The 16,290-nt window shown below is 38.4% G+C and overlaps 1 protein-coding gene across 9 annotated transcripts in view; it reads left to right on the top strand.

Annotated features, from left to right (window-relative positions):
• The window catches only part of PEX1 (peroxisomal biogenesis factor 1), a 70,787-nt gene extending 55,214 nt beyond the window's left edge, over positions 1-15,573 (top strand). For 6 of the 9 annotated variants that reach the window (XM_038556813.1, XM_038556811.1, XM_038556810.1 and 3 more), the window contains 11 exons: positions 3,524-3,713; positions 3,912-4,078; positions 5,510-5,644; positions 6,683-6,747; positions 9,435-9,577; positions 9,658-9,761; positions 10,542-10,718; positions 11,766-11,996; positions 12,953-13,150; positions 13,440-13,570; positions 15,245-15,573. In XM_038556813.1, the coding sequence (XP_038412741.1) occupies positions 3,524-3,713; positions 3,912-4,078; positions 5,510-5,644; positions 6,683-6,747; positions 9,435-9,577; positions 9,658-9,761; positions 10,542-10,718; positions 11,766-11,996; positions 12,953-13,150; positions 13,440-13,570; positions 15,245-15,329 (1,626 nt within the window). In that variant the 3' untranslated portion in view covers positions 15,330-15,573. Of the gene's footprint in view, positions 1-3,523; positions 3,714-3,911; positions 4,079-5,509; positions 5,645-6,682; positions 6,748-9,434; positions 9,578-9,657; positions 9,762-10,541; positions 10,719-11,765; positions 11,997-12,952; positions 13,151-13,439; positions 13,571-15,244 lie in introns of those variants that run through there. The other 3 variants (XR_005369371.1, XR_005369370.1, XM_038556815.1) reach the window with 3 other exon arrangements.
• Positions 15,574-16,290: the final 717 nt, after the last annotated feature.

Below are 16,290 nucleotides of genomic sequence, written 5' to 3'. Positions count from 1 at the left end.
ATCACATTTAGGTTTTCAGTCCATTTTGAGTTTATTTTTGCATATGATGAAAGAAAGTGGTCCAGTTTAATTCTTTTGCATGTGGGTGTGCAGTTTTCCCAACATCAGTTGTTGAAGGAGACTGTCTTTTTTCCATTGGATATTCATTCCTCCTTTGTCAAAGATTAATTGGCCATATAATTGTGGGTTTATTTATGGGTTTTCTGTTCTATTCCATTGATCTGTGTGTCTATTTTTATGCCAGACCATACTGTTTTAGTTACTACCACTTAGTAATATTGCTTGAAATCTGGAATTGTGATGCCTCCAGCTTTGCTTTTCTTTTTCAACATTGCTTTGGCCATGTAGGGTCTTTTGTGGTTCCATATAAATTTTAGAATCATTCTAGTTCTGTGAAAAATGCTGATATTTTGATAGGGATTGTGTTAAATGTGTAGATTGCTTTGGGTAGTATAGACATTTTAACAATATTTGTAATTCCAACCCATGAGGATGGAATGTCTTTCCATTTCTTTGCGTTGTCTTGAATTTTTTAATCAATATTTTATAGTTTTCAGTCTTTTACCTCTTTGGTTAGGTTTATTCATAGATATTTTATTGGTTTTGGTGCAATTGTGAATGGGATCATTTTCTTAATTTCACTTTCTGTTGCTTTATTATTACTGTATACAAATGCAAATTTCTATATGTTAGTTTTGTATACTGTGACTTTATTGAATTCATTCATCAGTTCTAGTAAATTTTGATGGCGTCTTTAGGGTTTTCTTTATAGTATCATTGTCATCTGCACATAGTGAAAGTTTTACTTCTTTACCAATTTGGATGTTGTTGGATATTGTCTGATTGCTGGGCTGGAACTTCTAGTACTATGTTGAATTAAAGTGGTGAGGGTGAACATCCATATCTTGTTCCTGGCCTTAGGGGAAAAGCTCTCAGTCTTTCACTATTGAGTGTGATGTTCACCATGGGTTTTTCAAATACTGATATAAGGCCTTTATTATGTTGAAGTATGTTCCCTCTTAGAAGTACTTTGCAGAAAGTTTTTATCATGAATGGATGCTGTACTTTGTCAAATGCTTTTTCTGCATCTGTTGAAATGCTCATATGGTCTTTATCCTTTTTTATCCAAATAGATGTTTTTTTAAAATTTGACTATTTGTTTCTTTACCAGCACCAGTATTCTTTACCCATTACGATTTTATTTTTTTTTATTTTTTTATTTTTTAAAAACTGCCATTTTTATTTTTTATTTATTTATTTTTTTTATTTTTTATTTATTTATGATAGTCACAGAGAGAGAGAGAGAGGCAGAGACACAGGCAGAGGGAGAAGCAGGCTCCATGCACCGGGAGCCTGATGTGGGATTCGATCCCGGGTCTCCAGGATCGCGCCCTGGGCCAAAGGCAGGCGCCAAACCGCTGCGCCACCCAGGGATCCCTCCATTACGATTTTAGTACACAATTCTAATGTGTGGGGTTTTCCTTCACACTGCCAAGCAATTCTCAAGACACCAGATGGGTGTGCTAGAATTCAACTTAATTCTGCTGTCTACTCAGCATCAGATTCCACAGGTTAAGAGCTCAATCCTATAGACTGCTTTCTACGTCAATTGCCAGTTGCAAGTCCAGCTTGTTATCTGTGCTTCTGATCCACTAGCTGTAAATCAGAGTTTCCACAACCCCCTGCTTAGCTTTGACTGATTTGTTAGAGTAGCTCACAGAACTAAGGAAGCTAGTTTACTCAGTAGATTACTAGTTTATTACAGAGGATATTGAAGGATACAAATCAACAGCCAGATGAAGAGATACATAGGTGAGGTTCTGTTCTTAAAAAGCAGCCTCTGTGCTTGTGAAGTTTACAGCCCAGCACGATGGCACACAGAAGCTTTCTGGTTCACCAACCTGGAGGCTCTTTGAATCCTCTCCTTTTAGGTGTTTGTGGAGGTTTCATTATATAGGCATGATAGATTAAATCTTTGGCCTTTTGCAATTGATTGAACCTTCAGCCCCTTTCTCCTTCCCAGAAGTCAAAGTGTGGGACTGCAGGTTTCAACCCTTTCTTCATGGGTGGTTTCCTGGCAGCCAGCCCCCATCCTTTTCTTTTTTTATTTTTTTTTTATTTATTTATGATAGTCACACAGAGAGAGAGAGAGAGAGGGGCAGAGACTCAGGCAGAGGGAGAAGCAGGCTCCATGCACTGGGAGCCCGATGTGGGATTCGATCCCGGGTCTCCAGGATCGCGCCCTGGGCCAAAGGCAGGCGCCAAACCGCTGCGCCACCCAGGGATCCCTGCCAGCCCCTATCCTTAGGTACTTTCTGTTAGTCACCTCATTAACATAAACTCTACTGTGTTGGAAAGGGTGTGAATACCAAGACACCTTTATCACTCTTATAACTTAAGAAATTCTAATGGTTTTAGGAGATCTGGGCCAGAAACAGGGATGAAAACCATATATATATATATATTTATTAATCATAAATTACAATATCGCAAGCACAGATAGCCTATTGCCCCCTATGGGGATTCATGTTCATGAAGGTTTTAGAGGCAGTGAGCTCAAAGAAGTATGTTCCAGGATAGGCAACACATTTTAATATCTTTTTTAAAATTCTTTTTTTTTTTAATCTTGTTTATTTATTTTGAGAGAGAGAAAGAGCACGCACAAGCTGGGGGAATGGCAGAAAGACCGGGAGAGAGAATTTCAAGCCGACTCCATGCTGAGCACAGAGCCTGACGTGGGGCTATATCTCACAACTGTTAGATCATAACCTGAGCCAAAATCAAGAGTGCAACACTTAACTAACTGAGCACCCAGGCTCCCCTTTAAAATTCTTACCCTAAATATTCAGACCCTGTGCAAATTAATTGTTATTGAAGAATGAAAGTATTAAACCTGGTTGTAAGTATAACAGAATGGTAGTGGTATTGGTCATTGAATATCCATCTATCTATTTATTTTTCAAGTAGGTTCCATGCTGAGTCCAGCACAGGTCTTGAACTCATGACCCTGAGATCAAGACCTGAGCAGAAATCAAGAGTTGAATGTCCAACTGACTGAGCCACCCAGGTGCCCTCAATTATCTTTTTAGAAATAAGTTTTATAAGAGCAACAACAAAAACCACTCTTAAAGGAACCAGATGTTACTAAAAAGGCTTTTACTGGACAGAGCAATCAGTTATCAAAGTGATTTTTTTTTACAGCTTTTTTGAGGCATGATCAAAGACCACAGAGTTGGTATTTATACAATTTGATCAGTTTTAACATGTATATATTATATACTGTATATACCATTTAATATATATATATACCATGAAACCATTATGATAAGTAAGGTAGCAAACATTTCCATCACTCCTCAGTTTCCTGGTGCTCCTTTGCAATCTTTCCCACCCCCACTCCAGCCTGCCGACAACCACCAGTACTTTCTGTCACTGTAGATTATATCGACCTGATTTTTCTGGAAATATATGTACTAATAAAGTTTACATTTGAGTAAAATTAGAAATTGAATTTTTTTTTTAGGAGCAAAGATGTGAAATTCTGCATAATGTAATAAAAAATAAACTGGACTGTGATATAAATAGGTTCACTAACCTTGACCTCAAACGTATAGCTAAAGAAACTGAAGGGTTTGTGGCTAGAGATTTTACAGTGCTCGTGGATCGAGCCATTCATTCTCATCTCTCTCATCAGAGGATAACCACCAGGGAAGGTATGTGTTCTTATTAAATTTAAAGTTTGAAATCTTTTCATTGCAGAGAAAGTTAATGTAGTAAGACTTAAAATGTTCTATTTTAGTATTCAGATTAGCAAGTGAGGAGAAAATCATCTCTAGCTTAGATGATAGAATATTTTGAAGATGCATATATAGATAAGACTACCAAAAGAAGTTGTGTTTATTTTTAAACAGAATTAGTTTTAACAACGTTGGACTTCCAAAAGGCTCTCCAAGGATTTATTCCTGCCTCTCTGCGAAATGTCAACTTGCATAAACCAAGGGACCTGGGCTGGGATAAGATTGGTGGATTACATGAAGTTCGGCAGATACTCTGGGATACTATCCAGTTACCAGCCAAGGTACTTAAAAAAAAAAAAAAAAAAAAAAAATCAAGCACCTGCTTCCAGAAGAACCACTGAAATAGCTTTGTGTGTTGGCTTGCCTAATCTCAGTTTGATTCAAATATCTACTGAATTACCAAATAAATACCAGCACTATTTTTGGTATTCTAACAGATTTTTTAAAAGTATTTAATAGATTCCTTACCTGTACATAACTTAGAAAGTTGGGGTGATATTTACAGTATGTCTGTTTTGATGTGGATTGTATAATTCTTGTGTTTTGCTGGAATCATTCAGATTGTACTAAAGCAGAATGAACTGACTGCTGGGATTTGAACAGAAATGGGTAGTAATAAGCTGGAGGAGTCATCGAGGTCCACAGAACTGAGGGATTAGGTCAGATTCCAGACTCTGGGTCCCAATCCTAGAAAGACGGAGTTAGCAGGCAGCATAGACCAGGCAGGTGGCAGGATACAGGGGGCAGCAGTAGATTGTTCAGAAGATCAGAAGGTGCAATCTAGGTGGTGTAGTGCATTTGAACCACAAATCTGAGAGGTAAGGATTATTGCATGAGATGAACTACCCATGCAAAGAGCTGAGATATGGGTGAATAAGGACCTCAGTTACATGTGACTAAATGGCAAGTCCTAGAAACCGTGGCCAGTGGGCCTGGGACTGCAGGTTAAAGCCTGTCTGAGAGAATGTAGGGATTGGAAGCACTTGCCAGCAGGATCATGACTCCAAATGCTGGGTTTGGGCATTGGAATCCAGATGCACCGAGGCTCTCTGCAGAATGGCTGACTTTGGGGCCTCTCCAGATTAGAATGGAGAGAGAGAGATGGGGTTAGAATTTTGTCAGCAGGGGGAACTGAGTAGGCATACCTTACAGAAGAGACCAGGATATTGCTGACATTAGCCTGATGTTTGGCTCACTGGTTCACAAAGTCCTCTTGCTCTCCAGTAATTAGAAGCAGTCAGTTGCTTGCTCAGCACAGAGGCTCTGGGGAGAGCTTGCTGTTATCATTATACATGCTTCTCTATTATTTTTCTTTTTTTGAGTATATTTGAATATACATAGCTATCCTATGTTGCCCTGTGAAGCATTCAAGGGGAAGGCAGTATACTTATTAAAAGATTGGTTTTTATTTTCTTAATGTATTTTTATATTATTTTTTAAAACAGGAAAAAATAAAAAATAATAAAACAGGAAAACAGAAGTTCAGAGGCAGTTAATAGACACTTTATGAAGAATGTATTGTATGGTTCATTTGGTAAAAAGTCAACCATAGTTTCTTTGAACTCATTTATTGAGTGGGAATTTTATTTTCTGTCATTACTCTGTTAGTAAAGGTGGCAGTTCTACCGTCTGAATTCTTCTTTCTGTACCGTGACTTTGCTGCATAGTCATTTTTTTAGATTCGAGCTCTTTGTCATACTTGTATTTTTCAGTACCCAGAACTGTTTGCAAACTTGCCCATACGACAGAGAATGGGGGTACTGTTGTATGGTCCTCCTGGAACAGGGAAGACCTTACTAGCTGGAGTAATTGCCCGAGAGAGTGGAATGAATTTCATTAGTGTCAAGGTATGTCTTGCATTTATCTTTTTTCTCTTTTTTTATGGAGGTAAATTTACATCATAAAGTGTATACAAATCAGTGACACATAATGCATTCACAATGCTATGTAGCCACTACTTCTCTCTTATTTCAAAACTTTTTCGGGGCACCTGGGTGGCTCAGGGGTTGGGCATCTGCCTTTGGCTCAGGTCATGATCCTGGGGTCTGGGGATCAAGTCCTGCATCGGGCTCCCCACAGGGAGTCTGCCTCTCCCTCTGCCTGTCTCTGTATCTCTCATGAATAAATAAAATCTTAAAAAACAAAACAAAACATAAAACGTTTTCATCTTATTTCCTGTCCCCCTAGCCCCTGACAGCCACTAATGTGCTTTCTGTCTCGGGATTTTCCTGTTCTGGACATTTCACATAAAAGGAATCATGTAGTGTGTCATGTCTCTGTGACTGGCTGCTTTTACTTAATACGTTTTCAGAGTTTGTCCAGATAGTAGTAAGTGTCACTACTTAAGTTCTTTTTATTTTTTGTATTTTTTTAAGATTTTCTTTTAGAGAGTATGCACGTGCACACAAGGGGGAGGAGCAGAGGGAGAGAAAATCTCAAGCATGCTCCACACTGAACACAGCACCCAGTGGCGATTTTGATCTCACAATCTTGAGATCATGACCCTGAGCTGAAATCAAGGGTCGGACGCCTAACTAAGCCACTAAGCGCCCCAGTACTTCAGTTATTTGTAAAGCTGAATGATATTTCATTGTGTGGGTATGTCAGGTTTTTAGCCACTCATCATTGGTGGATATTTGGGTCATTTCCACCTTTTGGCTCTGATACATAATGTTGCTGTAAACATTTGTGTACCCATTTCTGTTTGGACATGTTTTCATTTCTCTTGAATATATACCTAGCAGTATAGTTGCTGGGGCATATGATAACTCTATGTGTGACTTTTTGAGGAACTACCAAACTGTTTCATGGTGACTGCATGGCTCAGGATTTTGTTTTTAAATAATTTTATCTCAATTCTAATTTAATTTTATTTTACCTGATAGGGGCCAGAGTTACTCAGCAAATACATTGGAGCAAGTGAACAAGCGGTTCGGGATATTTTTATTAGGTTGGTTCCCTATGACTTCTTTTTAAGTAACAAACACTATGATTTTTTTTTTTTTTTTTTTTTTTTTTTTTTTAGGCAAACACTATGATTTAACAGTGGTTTTTGGTCTGTTGTTTTTTTGGAGAACTAATGTTTTAATAAGTGAGGATTATATCACCAAATATTTCCAAAATTTAATATTTATAATATTCACAAAATGCTGAAAGTAAATCCTAAGTGGTTATTCAAAGGAATCTCAAAGTAATATGAAACACATAATTATCCAGTTTAATTAAGTCAGCAACATGCGGTATTAATTTATAAAAGAGAGAAATAGTTTTCCTTTATTATGGCATTTATACAGAAATGCAAAATATGCCAAATACAGAAGCTAATAGTTAAGAATGAAAGATCTTTAAATTCAAAAACTACTTTGTGTCATTCTAAAATTTCATTATAAGATATATGGACATTCTCTTTAAAATTTTTTTTCTATCTTTTTTTTTTTTTTAAAGTTATTTATGATAGTCACACAGAGCAAGAGAGAGGGGCAGAGACACAGGCAGAGGGAGAAGCAGGCTCCATGCACTGGGAGCCCGACGTGGGATTTGATCCCGGGTCTCCAGGATCACGCCCTGGGCCAAAGGCAGGCGCCAAACCGCTGTGCCACCCAGGAATCCCAATATATGGACATTCTCTTAACTGCATTTATTTATTTTTTTTTAAGTAAAATGAACTCTTGAATATCTACCACCCAGTTTAAGAAACAGAACATTCTCAGGAAGGCATTCTTACGATAAATGCAGTCACCACATGATGACACATTACCACAAAGATATTACAATTCTAAAATTGTGTGTATTAAATATTTTGAAGCTATCTTATTGAAGGCAAAAATTGATAGAACTGCAAGGAGAAATTGATAAATCTACCTTCATAGAAGATTTTCACATAGTTCTCAGTATGTAATTATATTGAGGTTAAAAAAAATAACAGTAAAAATGTAGAAGATTTAAACATCATCAAGACTGATCTAAGCATATGTAGAACACATACCCAACAACTGGAAAATAGTCTTTTTTTAAGCACACCTGGATATTTTTGCAAATTGGCCATAGGTGCCATACATAGGAACCAGTAACTTTTTCAGAGAAACAATATCTATACAGACTATTCCCTGACAAGTTAAAGTAAATAACAGAAAAATAATTCCCTCTCATATGTTTAGATATTTAAAAATAAAACTTCTAAATAATTCATGGGTTCAGGAAGAGATCATAATGGAAAATCCTGAGTACTAAATATTAATGAAAATGCTGGGCAGCCCTGGTGACTTAGTGGTTTAGCGCCGCCTTTGGCCTGGGGCGTGATCCTGGAAACCCGGGGTCAAGTCCCACGTCGGGCTCCCTGCATGGAGCCTGCTCCTCCCTCTGCCTGTGTCTCTGCCTCTCTCTCTCTCTCTCTCTGTCTCTCATGAATAAATAAATAAAATCAAGAAAGAAAGAAAAAGAAAGAAAGAAAGAGAATGAAAGAAAGAGAAAGAGAAAATGCTACTAAAATTGTGAGATGCTGCAAAATTTATTTCAAGGAAAATTGATAGCCTTAAAAAGATTATATTTCTTCATTTCATGAGACGGATTTCTAAACTAAAAAAAAAATAATAATAAAGGGCAAAATTTAATAAACTAGAAAATAATTCAGTAGAGAAGTTCACAAACCCAAGTAATTTTTGAAAGCCTGGTAAAACTACTAGATCTCCAGCAAGATTGATCAAGGAGAAAGCAAGCATGACTAAGTAATATTAGAGATAAAAAGGGGTACATGACTAAAGATATACCAGAAATGTAGAAAATGGTAAGGGAATATATTATGAAATAATATAAACTTCATGCGAATACACTTGAAACAGGTGACATAGACAAAAATATAACCTACTAAAATAAAGCACAGAAGAAACAATCTGAGAAAGAATTAGAAAACAATTCGAATCACTAGTTAAAAATCTTCACAAAAATCAATCAGACCCAGCTGGTTATTTGAGACTTTTGCCAGACTTTCAAGGAGCAGGTAATTCCAGTTCCTTGTGGACCCTGGATTTGTCTTCTGTGCAGTGTGTTTCATAAGATATGTGTTGCGTTTTTTTCAGTCAGTATGACAGGTATTTTCTGTTAGGGTGATTTTTCAGACATCTGGTCCATCCTGTTACCAGAGATGGAATTTGTTTTTAATTAAAACAATTATTAAAAAAATTAAAAGTTTAGAGAAAGGTAATATACAGAACTAAAATATTTTATGGAGATCCCTTATAATATATGAAAAAAATGAGCTTGCCAAATTTTAAATGGATAACAGACATGAGTAAGTATTTCACAAAAGAAGTAAAGGTGGCTAATAAGCATATAAAAAAGGTTTACTTACAATAAGAATCAAAGAAACATTTCATTGATTGAATAAGACTCTGGTTTTTTTTTAGTCCCTGTCTGGAATGCATGAATCTTAGGCCAATATCTTGATTTGTCTAAGACCCAGTTTACTGAAAACAAAGATAATTACATATGCTTTGCCTTCCTTAAGGGTTTGCTGTGAAGACTTAAATAAATACACACATATATGTGTATGCACAGATACATATGTATGTAGATACATATAATTTCTTTGCAAACTCTGAAGCCCTATTCAAATATGAAATATTGTTTGTTTTTTCCCAGAGCTCAGGCGGCCAAGCCCTGCATTCTTTTCTTTGATGAATTTGAATCTATTGCTCCTCGAAGAGGCCACGATAATACAGGAGTTACAGATCGTGTGGTTAACCAGTTGCTGACTCAGTTGGATGGGGTGGAAGGCTTACAGGGTAATAACTGTAAATGCAGAAATCTCTTATCGTAACAGGTTTCACCAGAATTTAGTAAAGAATATTTTTTCCCCCCACAGGTGTTTATGTGTTGGCTGCTACTAGTCGCCCTGACTTGATCGACCCCGCCCTGCTTAGGCCTGGCCGACTCGATAAATGTGTATACTGTCCTCCTCCTGATCAGGTGATAATTTCATACTTAGAATCTCTTAAAACCCCACAAATGCTACACTCTTTCCTTGTGAACTTTACTTCTTCCTGGTAATAAAAGTTGTCCTTAGAAAACCAGCTTTAGGCAAGGCCTTCGTCACAGTTAGCTCATGGCATGGTTAGATGTAAAGCCCAGCCATTTCCCTGCAAGTCTGAAAACTTTGTAGTCTTTCCCTGTTGGCCAGTTGCAAAAAAGGGAAGGAAACTTAAAGTATCACATGTCCACATTCCCTGTGTCCAAAGATCACACACCTCCTTATCGTGGCAAGACTAAGAGTCAAGCTTATGACTAGCGAGCATCTAAGCAGGTTACCTAAAGGTAAGATTTTCACCATTCCTAGTCTGTGTTGTCCCAGCTCTTTTCCCCAAATGTAGAAACTAATGAATAAATGAGTGAAAGAACAAATAGACAAATGAATACTCAAAGGTATAAATTTGTCACTTATAGCTATTAATTTTTTTTTCTTTGAGACACTTCCTTGGCGCATTTGCCAAAATCTAGAAAATAAACACAGTCTGAGTAGGAAAGGATTTACACCGAAGGGTTAGGAATGTTAATTTTCATTCACTTTCCTAATTTTCGTTCTGTTAGGGAAAAAGCTCCAGAGGGTAGTTAGTAGATGGGGGTACGTTTTTCAGGTTATAAAGCTTATTAGAGAGTTAATTTGTAAAAAAAAAAAAATTTAAATATATAATTTGAAATAATATTTAACTTTGTTTTATTTGTTAAGTCAATTAGTTTTTCTCCCTTCAGGTGTCCCGTCTTGAAATTTTAAACGTTCTCAGTGACTCTCTACCTCTGGCAGATGATGTGGACCTCCAGCATGTGGCGTCAGTAACCAACTCCTTCACGGGAGCTGATCTGAAAGCTTTACTTTACAACGCCCAGTTAGAGGCCGTACATGGGCGGCTGCTGTCCTGTGGGCTGCAAGTAAGTTCTGTCAGGGAATCGAGCAAAGTATTTATTTTGAAGCTCAAATTGTTCCGGAACTGGCCCCCAGGAGCCACTTGTGGATGGCTTCTGTGTCTTCTGATATGTCCCCATCATTCTTTGGTCGCTTCGTCTTGAAAGAACTAGGTACAGGGTATCCTAAGTTTATTTCACACTTTCTGTGCCCCACACCTAACATCAGCCTTTTTCCTCTTTCCCTCTCAAGATGGTATTTTAATTTTTGCAGCAGATAATTTGACTTCCGCTACATTAAAGACATTATGTGTTCTAGGAAAGGTTTTCCTGTGTACTCCTCTCCCCTCCATTTTGTTGGAGATTCTCACAGGGCCTGCCATTCCTAAATCAGATACTGTCGAGTTTTTGCTATTTCTTTTGGCAAACCACTGAATCTCCACCCTCTTCGCTAACAGAAAACACATTTATTTATAAAATACTGTGTGATGATAAAGCATCACATGGCTGATTCATCATTTCATAGTTGAAAGATAGATTCATACAAATAAAATCCAGAGGTTTGAATCCTAGCTTTGTTAGAGTTTTTGGGAGATGATAATAATCAACATTTTATTATGTGCCTCAAGAGCCAAAGTTTGGCTCTGTGCATGTTTCCTGGATGCTGGTTGGTGTCAGGCCCTTTGCTCCCATGCTGTGTTGTTGGAGAGGCTTTCCAGGGTTCTCTCTGGACATGTTACATGATAGCAGCGTACTTAGTTTGTCACAGAGTCATATTAACAGCGGCTCATACAGCATTTGGACAAAAAGCATTTAGGTGGTGGCTAGCTCACAAAACTGCTGGTCTCCTGTGTGTGGGAGAGCTGTGACACCTTTGCCATCTGCCCCAGACAGCGGGGATCTGAGGGGATCATAGAGGACATAGGGTGGACAAGAACCCTGTTCAGAAATGACAGAAGAGCTTTTTTGAAAAATGCCTCTTGGACTGGTCCGTTAGAATGCTCTCTGTGGTGTTCATTTCAGAGCCGTAGATTATTTAGATCGTTACAGCTGCTGTCCCTTTGTGTGTTTTAGGATGGAAGTTCTAGCTCTGATAGTGACCTGAGTCTGTCTTCAATGGTTTTCCTTAACCACAGCAGTGGCTCTGACGATTCAGCGGGAGATGGGGAATGTGGCTTGGAGCAGTCCCTTGTTTCTCTAGAGATGTCCGAGATGCTTCCAGATGAATCGAAATTCAATATGTACCGGCTCTACTTTGGAAGCTCTTATGAATCAGAACTTGGAAACGGAACCTCTTCTGACTTGGTATCTTGTGCGATCACCATTGTGCGGTTCTGATAGTAAAGCTGTGGGTTGGTGTGGAGCTGGATGGTGATCTCTCTCCTAACCAGCCCCACCTGTGCGCTGGCTGGTTGGTTCGTCAGAAAGTAGTCTTGGTTTTCCTTGCTCTGATTAGTCATTTTATCCCTTGGTAAGAAATGGGAATAGAGCTGGCAGCCCGAGGGAGCCAGGGTAGGCGGGGCTGGTGAGGACCTTTGGTATCTTGGGGGTTTCTCGCCCTTCCTTAGTGGTTTTAAAACACCATTAGCAGCAGATCCATTTTATATTAAACTCTGATATGAGGATAGTTGAAGATAATGAGAAAGTTGATGTAATGTCCCCATTACCATGATGTAATGTCCCCATCACCTTGTTGCACCAATGCAACAAGGAATATGTTGAGATTCATATGGCCAATATCCTTGCTTTTCTAAATTAGAACAGCATTTAACACCTATCCTCCCAAAATTAACAGTGGTTCACTTTATCGGTATGTGTAACATTTTTACGTGTGTTATATTTTTGGTTTTTGCACATTTGCTTTATTCAGGTTTTTAATCTAAAAGTGAATTGTTTTTATTCCCAGGAATAGTAAGCTGTTGTTTTAGTTCTAGTCTTTGTCTGTTTCTTAACTTCTCTGCAACTGTTCCAAAACCTTACGGTATAACTATGCAGAAAACTAAGAATAAGGCACATTTGGAACCTACCCCAAGGGCATTAGTGTGGTAGATTTAATAAAAAGGATTAAGAAAAAACCTTGTGGCAGTTTTCATACTGGGGCACACAGAGGATGAACATAGCTTCATTTCAATGAATTCAAATGTACACTTGTTGATGTTAAGGTTTTTACTACTTCAGATTTTTATTTTAATCCTTGATAAACATACACTTCTCTCCCGCTCTCTTCCTCCCTGCTCTCCTTACTACACTTGACCCTGCAGAGCCCACAGTGCCTGTCTGCACCAAGCTCCACAGCGCAGGACTTTTCCGGAGTTGCTGGGAAAGAGCAGTCATCTTCCCGGCCTCCAGTGTTGAGAACAGCTTCCCAGGAGGGTTACCAAGAACTGACCCAGGAACAGAGAGAGCAGCTGCGGGCCGACGTCAGTGTCATCAAAGGCCGATACCAGAGCCAGAGCGGAGTACGGCTTTCCTCTCCCCACCCCCATGATCATTGTAATGACTGTGAAACTTCTTCCTCCTTTCTTGAGGTGTCTTTTGGTTAGCAAATGAGCTCTGTTTATAAAGAAGGGACTGAAACACATGGATCAAATTGTCATGTGCATTGTGCTTCGGACCAATTTTTAGTGCTCTTAGAGATAGGGAATGTGTGGCCTCCTGAAAAAAAGTGATGGCTAGAAACAACACATGGGCTGCTGCTTTTCCTCATGGCAGCCCTAGGTTAACTTTGTGTTTCCCTTTTTGTTTAAGGAGGAGGACTCCCTTCACCAGCCAGGCCCAGTCAAAGCCAGTCTGGCTATTAGCCAGTCTCATTTAATGGCTGCTCTGAGTCACACAAGGCCATCCATTAGCGAAGATGACTGGAAGAATTTTGCTGAACTGTAAGTACTGGATTCCAATTCAGAAGCATAGGTGTTAGAGGCAACAGTTCTTCACTTAAACTTTTAAATTTATCGATTTTGAACATACAAAAGGCCCCTTCAAAACAATAGGTGTGCGTGGAAACACCCCAAAACTTCAAGAGTGTTGAAGTAAAAAATGAGTTTTCATTAGCCAGTTCACTTGACTGTATTTGAATTATTTATAATGAACTGATTTAACTTTAAAAGCTTCTTCAAAGCTCGAAATAATTCCAATGTAGTTTGCCAGAACCGTTCTGAAAAATATACTTGTTTTGCTTTCTTTTAAATACATTTGGATTTATCCACTGGTGGACCATGGTTCACCCACATTGGATTTAGAGCCTTCTTGCAGTTGTCTCTAGACCCCATAGATTGGAGACTATTCTAGGTCAAGGATTTAACTTACTTCAATGCAAGAAATGTTTATTCCTGGGCTTTAGAAGTCACAACTCTTTCTTGTCTAATTTCACAGTACTTACGGTGGGCCTGTGTATGTACAGTGTAAGGGCAGGAGAATTTTCCCTTCTTCCCTCCTGTGTTGTTTGGCTGGTCTAATAGTTCATTGACAAGAGACAGTAACAGGAGAAAAGCAATGTCCTGCATACAGGGGTTCCCCTGCAGTAGGAAATGCTAAGTTGGTCAGGCGGTAAGGTTTCGATGCCATACTGAGCTGTGGAAAGGGACAGGGTCCTGGGGCCTCACATGGAGGATAAGAGAGCAGATGTCTGCCCTGCTCCAAAGGAAAAAAAAAAGTCATCTCTGCTAATAGGGAACCTGTACCAGGAGAGACACCTAAATTCGTCTCGGGTAGTTAAGGGAGATAAAAGGCTTTTCCCCAAGTCTGCTGGGTCTTGATTCCCCTCAGCTCCAAATAGTCTGCATGCCAGAGTGGCACATTTTGGCGTGGCATATTTTGCTCCCCAATAAGTACATATGTTTATGTCCTTATTATGGAAAAATCTGAAAACAATTTTCCCTTATTCTCACCCTTCCCAAAGCATATATTGGTATGCTTTTTTTTTCCATAAGCCACTCTGCACTAGTGCTGTATAACAGCCCCTATACATCTTGAATTTTCACATTTTAAATGTTACTTTGTTTTTAATGTCATTTTATAGTATGACCATGCCACAATTTCCAATATTTGGACATTTTAAGTTGCTTCCAGGTGTTTAGTGTTATACCAATGTGCTAATGAACATCCTTGGAGCTGAATGTTTGCACAGAGCCTCAGCTGCCCGAGGCTGAGATGGAATTGTGGCATCACAGGACACTCACATTCTGGCAAGGCTTATTGCCTTCCAGAAATACTGTACAACAGTATATTGAGAAGGCCCATTTTGCTACCACCTTCAAAAACACTGGGCATAATCATCCCTCTCTAAACTTGGTCTAAACTTGGCCAGTGTGCTTGGGAAAAAATCTTGTTTAAAAAGATTTTTTAAAATATCACTGCCATGTGGATTTTCTCTTTTCTAACTTGTCGCTTTATCCCCTTTGCTCTTATGAATTGGAATGCTCAACTCTCAAAAATAAAGAACTCTAATTTCTGTTACAGTTTTTTCCTAGTTAAAATATATTATTTACAAACAATTCTGTCTTTTGTAATTTTAGCACCTACATGTATTAAATAGTATCTGTCATTTTTTTAAGGTATGAAAACTTTCAAAATCCAAAGAAGAGAAAAAATCAAAGTGGAACAATGTTTCGACCTGGACAGAAAGTAACTCTAGCATAAAATAGGCTTGTGATTTTGTTTTTTTCTGGCTTGTTCCCATGATATAACAGTAAAAATGGTGTCTATAAATTTATAGATTAACTTAATTTGTTAAAAAGAAAATCACAGATTGGTAAACCTCTGGTTATGTAATAATCAGGATTACTTGAAATTCATATGGTAGAATTGGGATATTTATAACAGATTCTGTATCTTATTTCCTATAAATCTAAATTAAATCCTTAGTGAAATAATATTGACCAAATGATGTAACTAATTTTTTTTCTCATCTGAAGAAAATACATTTCTTAGAGCTCACATATTCAGCATCCTCCTTGCATTTGACAAATATTGTGTTTAGCAACTTTGACCATTTAGAAAGATCTATTCTTCTAGCAGAACATGTAGACTTCACACACAATTCAAATAAATGTAATTATTGCCTCAACCAGAAATAGGATCATATCCCTCTAATATTCTATATCCATCTCCAATGCCAGGATCTTGAATGATGTCCATTCCTCCCCTGCTCCATCATAATGTTATCTAATGTTCTCTAGTCTGTGAACTAAGTGTAAAGTCAGCCACCATCAACACAAACCAAGTGGAGTAGTGCAATAAGGGGCAAGGAAAAGGGAGAAAGTTTAGGTGAAGTATATAAATTCATGAAACAGCAAAGAAAAATGTACAGGCGGCAACTAGTAACCTTTCTGCAGCTAATCCTGAGGCTGCGGCTGGTATTTTTGACTTCTCTCTCCTGTTAGTTAGGCTGTGTTTGAGTTCAGCCAGCACCGCAGTGGATTGGAGTCCTGTTCAAGGAGGGATGATCTAACCCTTCCTTCCCATCTGAGCCACTGGCTTCCAATTATCACAGAGATCTTCTATTAACTCTTACTATACTCAGTATTATCACCAGGTCCCATCCATACTTCTCTCATCCTTCACTGTGTAGCAACAAGACTGTGTTCACCCGGCCAATACC

Source organism: Canis lupus, chromosome 14, assembly GCF_011100685.1.
Source record: "Canis lupus familiaris isolate Mischka breed German Shepherd chromosome 14, alternate assembly UU_Cfam_GSD_1.0, whole genome shotgun sequence".
NCBI classification, from domain to species: Eukaryota; Metazoa; Chordata; class Mammalia; order Carnivora; family Canidae; genus Canis; species Canis lupus.
Note: the sequence above shows the minus strand (reverse complement) of the source record. Positions and strands in the feature narration are given on the sequence as shown.